A 15,176-nucleotide genomic window follows, 5' to 3' on the forward strand; every position below is an offset into this window, starting at 1 on the left:
TCTGGAAAGACACCATCAATGCTGAAAGGTATATCCAGGTTCTAGAGCAACATATGCTCCCATCCAGACAGCGTCTCTTTCAGGGAAGACCTTGCATTTTCCAACATGACAATGCCAAACCACATACTGCATCAATTACAGCATCACGGCTGCGTAGAAGAAGGGTCCGGGTACTGAACTGGCCAGCCTGCAGTCCAGATCTTTCACCCATAGAAAACATTTGGCGCATCATAAAACGGAAGATACAACAAAAAAGACCTAAGACAGTTGAGCAACTAGAATCCTACATTAGACAAGAATGGGTTAACATTCCTATCCCTAAACTTGAGCAACTTGTCTCCTCAGTCCCCAGACGTTTACAGACTGTTGTAAAGAGAAAAGGGGATGTCTCTCAGTGGTAAACATGGCCTTGTCCCAACTTTTTTGAGATGTGTTGTTGTCATGAAATTTAAAAATCACCTAATTTTTCTCTTTAAATGAATCATTTTCTCAGTTTAAACATTTGATGTGTCATCTATGTTCTATTCTGAATAAAATATGGAATTTTGAAACTTCCACATCATTGCATTCCGTTTTTATTTACAATTTGTACTTTGTCCCAACTTTTTTGGAATCGGGGTTGTATATCTACTGTAGTTCTCAAAAGTCTACACACCCCTGTTATTTATCTACTGTAGCTATCAAAAGTCTACACACCCCCGTTATATATCTACTGGAGTTATCAAAAGTCTACACACCCCTGTTATATATCTACTGTAGTTCTCAAAAGTCTACACACCCCTGTTATATATCTACTGTAGCTATCAAAAGTCTACACACCCCTGTTATATATCTACTGTAACTATCAAAAGTCTACACACCCCTGTTATATATCTACTGGAGTTGTCAAAAGTCTACACACCCCTGTTATATATCTACTGGAGTTCTCAAAAGTCTACACACCCCCGTTATATATCTACTGCAGCTATCAAAAGTCTACACACCCCCGTTATATATCTGCTGTAGTTATCAAAAGTCTACACACCCCTGTTATATATCTACTGTAGCTATCAAAAGTCTGCACACCCCTGTTAACATTGCAGCGTTTTATGTAAAAAATGAAATCAATATCAATTGTCAGATCTTTTTCAGCCTTTAATATGATCGAGCAACTGACAAAATTCAAGTGAAAAGTGGATCCATCCATCCAATTTATAACGATAATTTTGTTGCATGTGAGTATTTTATTTTTCCACTCTAAGAATGACTTGGTTACCGATACTGAAAGGTTGGTGCGCTTGTTTATTTTCCCAGATGCCACATGAGTCGACGGTGGAGCACACACACGTGGACACGGACACCGAGTCGCCGTTGGCTACACGCAACCGCCACTGTGTCGACTGCAAAGAAATAGACTGCAAACGCAGCCAGTTGACTCGCTCCCTGAGCGAAATTAAACCCCCTAAACTCTTCCCCCAGGCTCCACAGGAGATCACACACTGCCACGATGAAGACGATGATGAGGAGGAGGAGGAGGAGGAGGAGGAATAGATGACTCTCCTTCAATCAGGCCTGAACTTTTCATTTCCCTAAGGGAAGCATTTAACTTTAGTCAAGGGAACAATAGTGAGTGATTTTAAGACGAAGAAGAATTTAAATAGAGTTTAACTATATAGACTTTTTAACTGTATGAGAATGTGTAGCATGTGAGAGTCAAGTTCAAACAGTTTATGCATCAAAGTTTAACTTGGCTAAAGAACCACCTGAAAATGTTTCTGTTGATCGGTTTGCTGTGCTTGAATTAACTAACTAACAACTTCTGACTAACAGCTAGAAGGAAAACAGCAAAACGCAGTAAATTATGGTAAGCTGCGTATATCAATTCAACCTGATGTAAGGCATGTATTCTGACGAGTCTGCAAATGTCAGAGATGCACAAGTCATTTTTGAAGGTCAATCACATGAAAAATGATCACACAAGCAGCTGCGCTTCATATTAGATCAGTTCCAGCCTGTTAATTGTTAATTGTTTAGATATCTAACCTGAAACACATTATATATCATACTGTACGTTACAGTACCAGTCAAAAGTTTGGACACCCCGACTCATTCATAGCTTTTCTGTATTTTGTATTTACATTGTCGAACAATACTGAAGACATCAAAACTATGAAATAACACATGGAACGTATATCGTAAACAAAAAGAGTTTCATATTTTAGATTCTTCAAAGTAATTAGCGTTTACCTTTGCACACTATAAGCGTTCTCTTAACCAGCTTCATGAGGTCGTCACCTGGAACGCTTTTCAGTTAACAGCTGTGCCTCGTCCAAAGTTAATTAGTGGACGAGTTTCTTGCCGCCTTCATGCGTTTGAGATCAAATAGTAAATAATAAATATACAGTACACTACCGTTCAAAAGTTTGGGGTCACTTTGAAATGTCCTTATTTTTGAAAGAAAAGCACTGTTCTTTTCAATGAAGATCACTTTAAACTAATCAGAAATCCACTCTATACATTGCTAATGTGGTAAATGACTATTCTAGCTGCAAATGTCTGGTTTTTGGTGCAATATCTCCATAGGTGTATAGAGGCCCATTTCCAGCAACTCTCACTCCAGTGTTCTAATGGTACAATGTGTTTGCTCATTGCCTCAGAAGGCTAATGGATGATTAGAAAACCCTTGTACAATCATGTTAGCACAGCTGAAAACAGTTGAGCTCTTTAGAGAAGCTATAAAACTGACCTTCCTTTGAGCAGATTGAGTTTCTGGAGCATCACATTTGTGGGGTCGATTAAATGCTCAAAATGGCCGGAAAAATGTCTCGACTATATTTTCTATTCGTTTAACGACTTATGTTGGTAAATAAAAGTGTGACTTTTCATGGAAAACAAAATTGTCTGGGTGACCCCAAACTTTTGAACGGCAGTGTACATAAATAGCCCTATTCAACACCACAACTGTAGTAATCCATCGAGTATTGGGTCAAGAACCGCTCAACCAAGTAAAGAGAAACGATATTCATCATTACTTTTAATATATGAAGTGTCTTTTAATTAATAAAAATAAAAAAACATTGAATTCGATGGTGCGTCCAAACTTTTGACTGGTACTGGAGTTAGAAATGCACGATGTTCAAACAGGCAATTATTTTGACCTTGTATACTGTAAATAATCCCACTGGGTTCCCTTTGTTTCTGGACTCGCGTTTTAATTTTTTTCAAATCTTTTTTTTTTTTTTAATGCAAGCCTTTTTGTTTCATTTGAACATCATTTGCCTGTCCAGCAGTTTTTGGCTAAATGCTGCCTCATCCAGGACTTGAAGGGAAGTGGAAAGCATGTGTGTTGGCATGATGTGGTTCTTATTAGAGAGCTGTTCATGATAGGAATGTAAATGAAGTCCGGAGGGGGGTTGCAGCGCGCCGTGACGGCCAAAGTGACGGCAACGAAAGAATGCCACTAACACAAGCGCCCTGTTACTTAGCAACCGCTGTGCCAGGCGAAACACATATGGCTAGTTAGATTTTTTTTTTTTTTAAAGCAGTGATGTCAACTGCCAAGTATAGTGCATGCAGCAAAGCAAGCTGTCAACAGAGGCACTTTTTCTCATTCACTCACGTGCACTACAAAGTATCGACGTATTTTTATACTCGACATCTCCGTTTGCGGAGATACACTACCAAAACGTTCATCTTTCCAGTGCCATATTGCTGACGCAGTCATTTCTTGCCATACCATTTGCCACGCCGTGCATATAAGTGACCTTGATATGCAAAAAAACCTCTTGTAAATAGTGTACTTTATAGCTGGTGTGAGTAGAGAATTGAAAGCTATATGTGTGTGTGTGTGTATATATATAAACATCAGATTTAGTGTGCGTTAAGCTCAGCAGATCTTGCAGTTAGAGTAGTTCAGGTTAGCGTACGACATCACTGGAGAGTTTTCTCCCGTGAGGACCAATAGCGTTAAGAGCACTCTGACCAGTGATCTTTCAACTCAGCAAGGTCCCTATAGCAGAGGTGCCAACATCTACGGTAAAGCCGGAGCAGTTACTATTTTTGACCTTTTGCTAAGCCGATATGGGATGCACGTAAAAAGCTAAACGATCATGAATAAAATTTTGCCTGACAGGAAAGCAAAGGACGTGAAAGACATTCGTTTGCTTCTGGTAACGGTTGTATGCACCAACTTTTATATTGGTGTACTTTGATCAGTGAATTCACACCCCTCTGTTTTGTCAGCCAGTAGAAAACAAGTAGGCAGAACTGCAGTCTAAAATGGAAGAGCTGCTTATTTATTTCCGCTGCTTAGCGCACCTTTGAAAACAAGTAGCCTTCTCATCCGCCAACATGCACAAGGCCGGGGGTATTCAACTACAATTAAGTGTTTTCCCCTACCATTATATTGGGTGGGGCAATGGGACCCCACGCCCCCCTGAAAGTCCCCCCCCCCCCACACACACACACACACACACACAAATATTTTAAGGTTAAAAAAAAAAAATAGGTGTGCAGGCACTACAACCACGCAGAAAGAGTGCCTGCTGAAAAACACGAGAGGTGCAGGCACTAGGACCATGCAGAAACATCTCCCACTCGAGCTGCCATTTCCCTGTCCGCTTCGCTCTCCTCTCCTGCGCTCAAAAACAATTCAAACGATTCGATCCGAACAATAGTTAGCAATGTCAAAATTTCTCGAAGCTTGGCAAAAGGCCTTGTTATATGACGGTAAATACGCGTATTGCGATTTAGGCCCACTTTACACGGGGACGGTATAAAACAAAAACGCAAAAGTCCGTTTTCGTTCTCACTTTTTTCTGCGTCTACACGACCGTTTTCAAGGAGGAAATCTGCATCTATACGGTGACGCATAAATGTCTCCGCTATGTCTGCATGCATGCGCAACATCTTCCGTCTTGACAGAACAGCGGCGCAGATCAGACAAGTTATCCTACCAAGCCTACTACGCATGCGCGAAATCCAGGAGGGTAGGAAAATTCAACAGTAGTTTTGTCCCACCGATCAGCTGGGCTGATAGAAAATCGGTGAGAATTTCACGCATTTGCCGATTTTTGTTTTGTGCGTATTGGTCGAGTCTTTGGCCGAGTCAAATAATTTGTAATGACTTGTTTTAAATAATAAAACGGTCTGTATGAGAACTTGCTAGGATAACTTTACAGAACACCGGTCCGGCTGAGGTACTGTAGTGCTCGAGGGAGGAGCAGGAGCAAACCGAAACTCTTTTAATCTGCCTTTATTAAGTAACACTCACTCTTGTTTCGGTGAAGAAGAGAAAAGGCAGTGTCCATCTCAGCAAAATAAACCCGTTCGGCTGCTAGTTTTGTTTTCAGTCTCGGGTTTATGATTTCACGAGCGGCTTGAATAGGCGGCGCGCGCGTGCGTGTAACTTGGCGACACCAAACTGAGGAGCTCCAGCCGGGCGGGTGAGCAGGAAAACACATCTACTGCATTAAAACACAGAGCAGCTTGAAGGTCCGTTGGATCGATGTAATCAGACATGCTCTTACTTTTTTACTTACTTTCTTACTTCCCGGGCTGGCATGTGCAGTATATGACATATGTATGACGTAAACGCATACCCGACGTGAGCAGATCCGAGCAGAGTTTCGCGTATTGGGTAGTTTAGACGGATATGCAACGGGGGCTGTTTTTAACTTATCCACTCTGGAAGGCGTTTTCAATTTTATCCGTTTTTCAGCCTCGGAAACGCCGTCCCCGTGTAAACGAAAGGCACTTCCGATAAAATATTTAGTCATTTTTACCCGACAGCGTCCTCGTGTAAACGGCCCTTAGTTTGTGAAAATTTTCCCAGAGTTTTGACCCTTGATTAAATAACTTTGTACTTTGATGATTTCATGAGGGTGTACGTTCTTCTGAAATCAACTCCTCTCACAATTTGTGGAGGAATTTCACCAAACTTGACAAAAGGCTTTGTTATATGACGGTTATACGCAGATTGAAATTTTGTTTAATTTGGGAAAATTTGACCAGAGTTATGCCCTTGATTATTAACAAACTCGTACGTTGGCAATTTCATCAAGGTGTGCTTGCTTTCTGAAATCAACTTCCCTCACCATTTTTTGAGGAATTTTCATGTAATTTGGCAAAAAGGCCCAAAGGGGGATTATGTCGTGGCACTGTCCGTCCATCCGTCCGTCCTGGGGAGGGTGCTCACCTTCTGAAATCAACTCCTCTCACAGTTTTTGGAGGAATGTCACAAAACTTGGCAGGATTCTTTGTTATATGTCAGTAATACGCATGCTGTAATTTCGTTCAATTCAGTCACATTTTACAAGAGTTATGGCAGAGTTGCCAGCGGGGGATATTGTGCTCTCAGAGCACTCTTGTTCGCTCAATACATAAATCAGAATAGTGACGGGGAGTGAAGACACATTACAGAAAGAAGAAATAAGCTCTCTGAATTTAGAATTATAAATGAATTAAACTGTAAATGGTTCATATGCCATTTTAATCTACAAATCTCTACAGTGCAACACTTTTTCATTCAAAAGTGTTTTTATTTGGAAATAATTTCTTGTGTCTGTAACTCGGCACATTCGGTAAAAATTGTTCTAATTATCGCTCTAAAATAAATGTGAAGACTTTAAATATGACTCCTATAACTGTTTGTTCAGGTCCAAATGCTCTGTAATAGGAGCCGTGGGGAGGGAAGGGTCCTGCAGGTGACCAGACTCATCCAGCAGCAACAAATTCCCCTCCAAAAAAAAAAAACCCAGTAAACATGGGGGAAACACTGCAATTTGTAAAGGTCCAGTCTGTAAAGCTCCAGCTGGATAAGTGACTGACATGACTGAATGGCGATAACAGTTGTCCATTCATGATAGGTTTACGTCTGTAAATAAAACAAACCAAAGTGGGTGTATTTTGCTTCGCACTGGCGCTTCACGGTCACGCTTTTGACTCAAGCCACGGACTCGGATGAGATCCGTTTGGAATAAAGACGCTTCTCTGTCCAATTATCTTTGTCAGCCCATGTTGTCAGTTTGTTTAACAGAAGTGATAAGCCCTATTATTCTATCCACATTCATTGGATGTGAGCAATCAGGCTCTGATTGGCTATTTTACTACTCGGATATCAGCTCATATACCGTGAGTAGAGAAAAATAAAATGGCCGAGTGTGTTGCTGAATCAACCGAGGACGAAATAAAAACTCTACTCAAAAACAAAACCCCAAAAAATAAGAAGCAACAAAATATGGAATAAAAGTATTTGATGGTAAGAACGTATCTTTTTTTTTTTTTTTTTTCAAGAATTATTATTATCGTGGGCGGCACGGTGGTGTAGTGGTTAGCGCTGTCGCCTCACAGCAAGAAGGTCCCTATTTTTCCAAGTACTTGATTAAATACTTTCCTGGGTCTGTATCCGGACCAGTTGACAAGCCCGGGTCAAGGCTTTTGTCGTAAATTTCTGTTTGTTTTTTCCTCTTTGTCCGCTGTGACGTCTTTTTAGCAATGTTGGTGCCTCTGCTATAGAATTGAACCGGAAGCAATAGATAGAGTAGATTTGTAGGGTTTTTTGTTTGTTTGTTTGTTTCCTTATAGTAATGAAAATTATATTTGATAGAAGGAAAATGATCGAATTACTGAACAGGTCTGTGAACAGTGAGTCTATCTGTCTCTTACAGGAGGAGTTAGACCAAAAACCTGACATCATGTAACTATCAAGATGTAAGATGCATTATGCGTTCACGTTACAGCACGAATTAGGGCTTACTTACGGAAGCCACGAGAGGCCCTTCGTATAATCTTTTTTTTTTATTCCCGAGATAACGACATAATTAATTCAGGATCTCGAGAAAACAACACAACTAATTCGAGATCTCGAGAAAACAAAACAATTATTCCGTGATCTCGAGAAAACAAGACAATTATTTCATGATCTCGAGAAAACAGCTGAGATTTCTAGCAGAGCTGCGCCCCCTGTGGGTCAGACAACGAAGACTTAGAAATTGGCAGACATGTAACAGAGCAGAAATGTTTCGATTACGTTCATTATGTCTTATATTAAATATGGTTAGTTTTTTTTCTTTTTTATCAGACATCTAGTTTTTAGGTTTGTTTGCCTGACATGTTTCGACGAACGTAACTGTCGTCGTCTTCAGAGCGTCACCGGATGTTGGTGACGCATCTTATCAGCTGATGTTTCCTGGACTGGGGGAATGCCAGAGTCATCCGCACAGAAGATAATAAACATCAGCGCTGGATCAGGGAGGCCATGGAGAGCCGTAAGCGAAGCCCGAGGACCATCAACCGGGATGAGAGAGCATACATGCTCTCCCATACCTGGAGTGCCATCTTGCAGGGGACGAACAGACAATAGAAGGCGTGACCGACCTGTCAATCCAGACAGGAAGGTCACGCCTTCAGAAACATCAGCTGATAAGATGCGTCACCAACAACATCCGGTGACACTCTGAGGAAGACGACAGTTACGTTCGTCGAAACATGTCAGGCAAACAAACCTAAAAACTAGATGTCTGATAAAAAAGAAAAAAACTAACCAGAGCAGAAATGGCTTTTTACGATGCCTTGAGCGAGAGGGGGGCCAGTCTTCTGCGGAGGTGCCGCGGACTAATTTTGAAATGATCCCTTATTAAAAGGCTTAATGCAATCTCTCCCTGTGTCAACCCCTGATCAAAATATTGCCTTATTAGGTGATCGATTATTCCAGACATTCTAATGACCAAAGTTGCGTCTATACAGAATGAGAAATAGCCCCAAAGTCAGCATATCACAAGTCTCTTGGCGCACCTGAATGAACCATTTCTCAGCTGTTTACTCGAGATCATGAAATAACGGTTTTGTTTTCTCGAGATCTCGAATTAGTTGTGTTGTTTTCTCGAGATCCTGAATTAATTATGTCGTTATCTCGGGATAACAAGGTGAATAAAAAAAAAAAAAAGGATTATATGAAGGGCCTCTCGCAGCTTCCGTACTTACTGACCTTTAGCCATGTTTGTATTTTGGTCAAACGGTTTCCTTTACAAAACTTTTTTAATGCGTAAATGACACACAACAAGCTGTTTAACTCTCTAAACTAAAGCTACGTTTTATTCAGCACAAGATACATTACTGTATATCCAGTCTATTGTTACTGTATATCGTTATTTTTAGGGAAAAAAAAATTAGTTTGTCATAGCTCAGAGTCGGTCAGTGAAAAGGAAAGGAGAAGCAAGGATTGTTTTCTAAAGATAACGCCTCGGTAAACGTGCAACTATATTTCATATATGTAGAATATTTTTGTCGTCACATGAAACGGATTTATAACTGGAGATGTAAACCAAGGCAGCTCGTTTTGATGACGTGAACCATCAGAACCATTCAGCTGCACTGGATCTTAAAGCAGTTATCATCATGTGTTATTGCTGAAGGTTAAGTATTGCACAACACGATCACCATCCCAAGAAAACCTTGTAGCATTTGCACCAGAACACTGTTATCACTATTTCGATGATGTTAAAAGCAGTATTTTGTGCATTGTGTGTCATTCTCTGAACAGTGTTGCAACAGATTTGTTTCAGTGTCGAAGTAGAGATCCACTGAGGTGACATGCTGGTTATTTTTATATATATATTTTTTTTTATTAAAGGAGAACTGAAGGCAATTTTTTTTTTATTCTCAAAATTCTATTTATCTAATTTTAATTAAATATATGCATTTTTGATCGCTATTTTGTCGCTGCTGTCGCAAGTTATGAGTGTTTGAAATACGCTCTGTAATACATCAGTCCATATGTCAAAGCAACGTCCGTAAACGAGATTCGCTGAGACCTGTGCGAGACATCGTAGGACGGAAGTAAAATGTACAGCGGAAATCAAATCAAAGTGACCGACGTCTGCCAGCGTTGTCAAAAGACGCGCGCGCCCTCTTTTTTTGAATGCTGACGTAATCAAGCCGGGAGTTTTGTTTGTTTTGATAGCAGTCAGGAAAGTTTGAAAAAAGTAGGCAGTAATCGACATTTAAACTCGTTTTTGTGCAATACTTCGTTTGGAAAAGAGTTTTCAAAATGGCGGCACTGACACCTGGCTGACACTTCACGTTTCGAAGTCTTGCACAAGTCTCGTGAAGATCGCGCGGATAAGCGACGCCTGCCGTGGACCAAACGAACTAAATTCAACACGGCTACAATCCGAATAGGCCGATAAGTATAATATTTAATTGCAATTAGTTGCCAATATGAGTCACGATATAAGGTTACTAAAACCGAAAACGTAATTGAATAACACGTTAATTAAGAAATACAGTAAGTTTAAAAATGACTTCAGTTCCCCTTTAAGGTACGAAGCAGGCTTGTAGTACTCGAGTCCGACTCGTGCTGTAATTTTAAGGACTCGTGACTTGGACTCAGACTCGTGCACCGACTGCATCCGGACTCGGATTTTTTCTTTTTTTGTTGTAACACGCCATAATAATTTGGCATATGAGATATTTATACTTATGCCTACATTAATTTTTATACTAATTTCACGCAAGAGAATGCACATTCACCTGTTCATGCGTCATGTTCAGGAACCAACTAACATCAATGGCGCTAAAATGCCTGGAGAGAACGTCCCTAGGATTGTCTGCTTTGCTTAGAGAGACTTCTTGTGCAGTGGGAAAAAAATGCACTGCTGTGTGTTCCATATGTAGAAGAACTATCGAGGAGACGACGGGGACGACCTCGAATGCACACAAGTGCCAACGGCACAACAAACCAAATCCAAGTTCCCGGCCATGATGTACCGTAGTTCCATGGCTTCATAATCAAAGCTTTTGTTTTTTGACATGCATCATGTTTGTGTAACATGGTTATGTTTTTGAAATGCACACAAGTGCATTTGTTCCAGTAAAGCACGTTTGTGAGAGTGTCATGTTTTTGACGTAGATGCTTAACATTAGTGCCACCAGCCTTTTCCGAAATATTCCTGAAGACATGCAGGTTAGGTTAACTGGTGACTCTAAATTGACCGTAGGTGTGAATGTGAGTGTGAATGGTTGTCTGTGTCTATGTGTCAGCCCTGTGATGACCTGGCGACTTGTCCAGGGTGTACCCCGCCTTTCGCCCGTAGTCAGCTGGGATAGGCTCCAGCTTGCCTGCGACCCTGTAGAACAGGATAAAGCGGCTAGAGATAATGAGATGAGATTCCTGAGAGAAGGGGGGTGTGTGTGTGTGTGTGTGTGTGTGTGTGTGAGAATTTATTGTAGGTTATGGTATGGGATGTACATCTTCACACTACTCAAAGCTATCAATGTGTTTGTGTGAGATAGTTGTGCCATTTGTGTTGGACTCGACTCAAAATTTTCTTTAATGACTTGGACTTGAACACTGGGGACTCGAGACTGGACTCGACGACAACACTGGTACGAACGATGATTTTTGGTTGGTTGTTTGGTTTGTTTTACCTACACATATTAAGTCTGACATTTCAACAAGATACTTGAGTTTAAGCGACATGATTCATAACCACAGCATAGTAATTTGAAATATTGACTCATGGCCTCAGTACATTAACCCTATTAAAAATAACCATAATATCACCTTAGAGGGTCTATATAGAAGTTGTTTGGTTTTTTTTTTTTTTACTTTGAAGTGGAAAATATTTACAGCTGATGTGTATTTAAAAACGGCACAGTTCCCATGCGTGCCTTTATACCAATGTTGCAGCAGACTGTTTTTCTTTTTTGTGCAGTGTTTACAGTGATGTATAAAAGTGTTGATACATACTGTACTTTTGCTCCTTTGGGATTTTTTTTTTTCTTTCCCCCCTGTTGATTACAGAAACCTGCATTTTTATACTTCAGTGCATTTTGGAAGTGCAGGAACTGTCCTGTCTGCTTAAATTAATAGCACTAGAACGCTACACGGCATTTTTACACCGTAGAATAGAAAATTACACAAAGCGAAAGCTGACAAATGAAAGTTGATTACTGTGTAAAGTACAACATTGGGAAAAGGTTTGCTGTGTTACGATTCCTTGTGTTCATTTCCCACAATTATGGCATGTGCTTGTATGTCCGTTTTGTTCAGTTATTGTTCGATTTACATCGACGTTTGGGGAGGCTGCACTGAAATGTGAAATAAAGATCATTTTACATGATGACATCACATCGTCCTGGCATTTTATCAGTATGTTATTTGTGCTATGTCATATTGTTCAGAATTTAAAAATACAGTCTGACATCTACCTAAAATGCACAAGCATGTCACACTTACCAATTTAACTGTACAGATCTGATAAACAATCGTGATTTTAGTTTGTATATTTCTCCACCACCACAATCCAGTTCTGGTTATGCCACTACCAGCACAACACATGACGTGCTTCTGAATCATTTTTAGATGCAAGTGTGACTTACATCATGCACAGTACACGGGCACTGATTATAACCAACATGTTTTTCCAGATGTGACAGAAACAGGACTGGCTGCGCTACAGATCTGCTGTGAATTCTGGACAGTGTGACAAATTTGAGCAGTGGTGTACTTTGGACTGTTTCAGTATTCTCATCTCATCTCATTATCTCTAGCCGCTTTATCCTGTTCTACAGGGTCGCAGGCAAGCTGGAGCCTATCCCAGCTGACTACGGGCGAAAGGCAGGGTACACCCTGGATAAGTCGCCAGGTCATCACAGGGCTGACACATAGACACAGACAACCATTCACACTCACATTCACACCTACGCTCAATTTAGAGTCACCAGTTAACCTAACCTGCATGTCTTTGGACTGTGGGGGAAACCGGAGCACCCGGAGGAAACCCACGCGGACACGGGGAGAACATGCAAACGCCGCACAGAAAGGCCCTCGCCAGCCACGGGGCTCGAACCCGGACCTTCTTGCTGTGAGGCAACAGCACTAACCACTACACCACCGTGCCGCCTGTTTCAGTATTTATTTTATATATTATTCTATCCGCATTCACTGGATATGAGCAATCGCACGCTCTGATTGGCTACTCTACTACTAGGCTATCAGCTCGTATACCGTGAGTAGGGAAAAACAAAATGGCGGCGCGTGTTGCTGAACCAACCCAGGACGAAATAAAAACTCTACTCGAAAACAAAACATCAAAAAATAAAAAAAAAAAAAGTAACAAAATATGGAAAGAAAGTATTTGATGGTAAGAACGTATCTTTATATTTTTCAAGAATTATCGCGGCGGCACGGTGGTGTAGTGGTTAGCGCTGTCGCCTCACAGCAAGAAGGTCCGGGTTCGAGCCCCGGGGCCGGCGAGGGCCTTTCTGTGTGGAGTTTGCATGTTCTCCCCGTGTCCGCGTGGGTTTCCTCCGGGTGCTCCGGTTTCCCCCACAGTCCAAAGACATGCAGGTTAGGTTAACTGGTGACTCTAAATTGACCGTAGGTGTGAATGTGAGTGTGAATGGTTGTCTGTGTCTATGTGTCAGCCCTGTGATGACCTGGCGACTTGTCCAGGGTGTACCCCGCCTTTCGCCCATAGTCAGCTGGGATAGGCTCCAGCTTGCCTGCGACCCTGTAGAAGGATAAAGCGGCTAGAGATAATGAGATGAGATGAAGAATTATCGCATTTTTCACAAATCGTTCCTGTCATTTCGCATGTTTGTTTACATTCTTCATCTTTAAGCATTAAAATTTTGGGGGTTTTTTTGGTTTGTTTGTTTTTAGACTGGTTCAAAAGCTGAAAGAAGTGTGAAATTACAGAACTGAAATGTCCAAGGAAGAATTAAATAAATGTCTAAAGCTATTCTGTACTTCAGCAAGACGGCACTTTCGACAAAAAAACAAGACTAAAGTCAATCTGTGCAGCCATCGATAGGTTTTTAAGAAGTCCACCTAAGCGGAAATTATTTTGTCGGACGTTTTGTATAAAGTTTTTATTTATCGAATTTGCAAAAAATAAAAATGCTGTTGGCGGCACGGTGGTGTAGTGGTGAGGCGACAGCGCTAACAGCAAGAAGGTCCGGGTTCGAGCCCCGGGGCCAGCGAGGGCCTTTCTGTGTGGAGTTTGCATGTTCTCCCCGTGTCCGCGTGGGTTTCCTCCGGGTGCTCCGGTTTCCCCCACAGTCCAAAGACATGCAGGTTAGGTTAACTGGTGACTCTAAATTGAGCGTAGGTGTGAATGTGAGTGTGAATGGTTGTCTGTGTCTATGTGTCAGCCCTGTGATGACCTGGCGACTTGTCCAGGGTGTACCCCGCCTCTCGCCCGTAGTCAGCTGGGATAGGCTCCAGCTTGTCCGCGACCCTGTAGAACAGGATAAAGCGGCTAGAGATAATGAGATGAATCTTTCTCCTTGACTGTGATGCAAATGTAATACCTGGACAGGCAATATACATGACCATGCAATAGTAGTTTTAAAAAAATATTGTTTTTATTATGAGGCACATAAGTTAACTGGTCATTTGCTTAAGATTTTGGGAAAATTTCTGGTCCCCATTTAAAAAAAAAAAACAAGTTGAGTTGACAATATTCTCTACTGAGAATGAAGACGAGCCACTGAATAAAGGTCTTATCAGCTCGTGCGTTTTCCGTTTGCAAAGCATCTTTTTGCCGTTGTCATGACAAGCCACGCACTTTATCTTGATCACTCAGTCCTTCAGCTTTCACAATGAACATTAGTGTAATAAATTTAAAAGCTTGGGAATGTTGTAACTTCAAGATACAAGCAGAGGGTTCACTGTGTGTAACCTTCAAAGCAATTCGGAATCACCTGCTTTAAATTGGGCCGTATTCAGAGTTGGCAAATTAAGTCCAAAAGTGCTATCAATATTTATGCACAGAAAGTTACTTACACTCAGACATGAGCTACGCACATGCTTAAGTTCTGGGCTCCCTAGTCAGATTATGCAAATCATCTGTGTGTCTCCAAGGTTGCAATATTTTTCTTAAGTAAAAGCATTGGAGACGTCAATAGTATTTAAACACAAGCACTTGTCTTTAAGCACACACACAAAAAAGCCTCAATGAGGCTGTAGCTCATACTGGCCACTGTTGTGTGTGTGAGTTTGAAATCCGATCAATCCTGTCAGAGGAGGAGGAGCGATTTTTGTGAAATTGCATATGACCCCTGTGTAGCCGCATCCATGCCAGGTAGCGCCACCTGGTGAACGATTCTTGTTGGAATATGTCTTTAGAGTCTTCTGGGTGAGTTTCAGTGAAAACGTCCTAGAAGTTTATGGAGAGTCGTGTTTGGTGTGA

At 41.2% G+C, this 15,176-nt stretch overlaps 1 protein-coding gene across 2 annotated transcripts in view; it reads left to right on the forward strand.

Annotated features, from left to right (window-relative positions):
* Positions 1–7,814, forward strand: part of nt5c2b (5'-nucleotidase, cytosolic IIb) — a 138,133-nt gene extending 130,319 nt beyond the window's left edge. For both annotated transcript variants that reach the window (XM_060898968.1, XM_060898969.1), the window contains exon 18: positions 1,294–7,814. In XM_060898968.1, coding sequence (XP_060754951.1) covers positions 1,294–1,530 — 237 coding nt within the window. In that variant the 3' untranslated portion in view covers positions 1,531–7,814. The remainder of the gene's footprint in view (positions 1–1,293) is intronic.
* The last annotated feature ends 7,362 nt before the right edge of the window (positions 7,815–15,176 follow it).

The sequence above is a fragment of the Neoarius graeffei genome, chromosome 18 (assembly GCF_027579695.1).
Source record: "Neoarius graeffei isolate fNeoGra1 chromosome 18, fNeoGra1.pri, whole genome shotgun sequence".
NCBI lineage: Eukaryota > Metazoa > Chordata > Actinopteri > Siluriformes > Ariidae > Neoarius > Neoarius graeffei.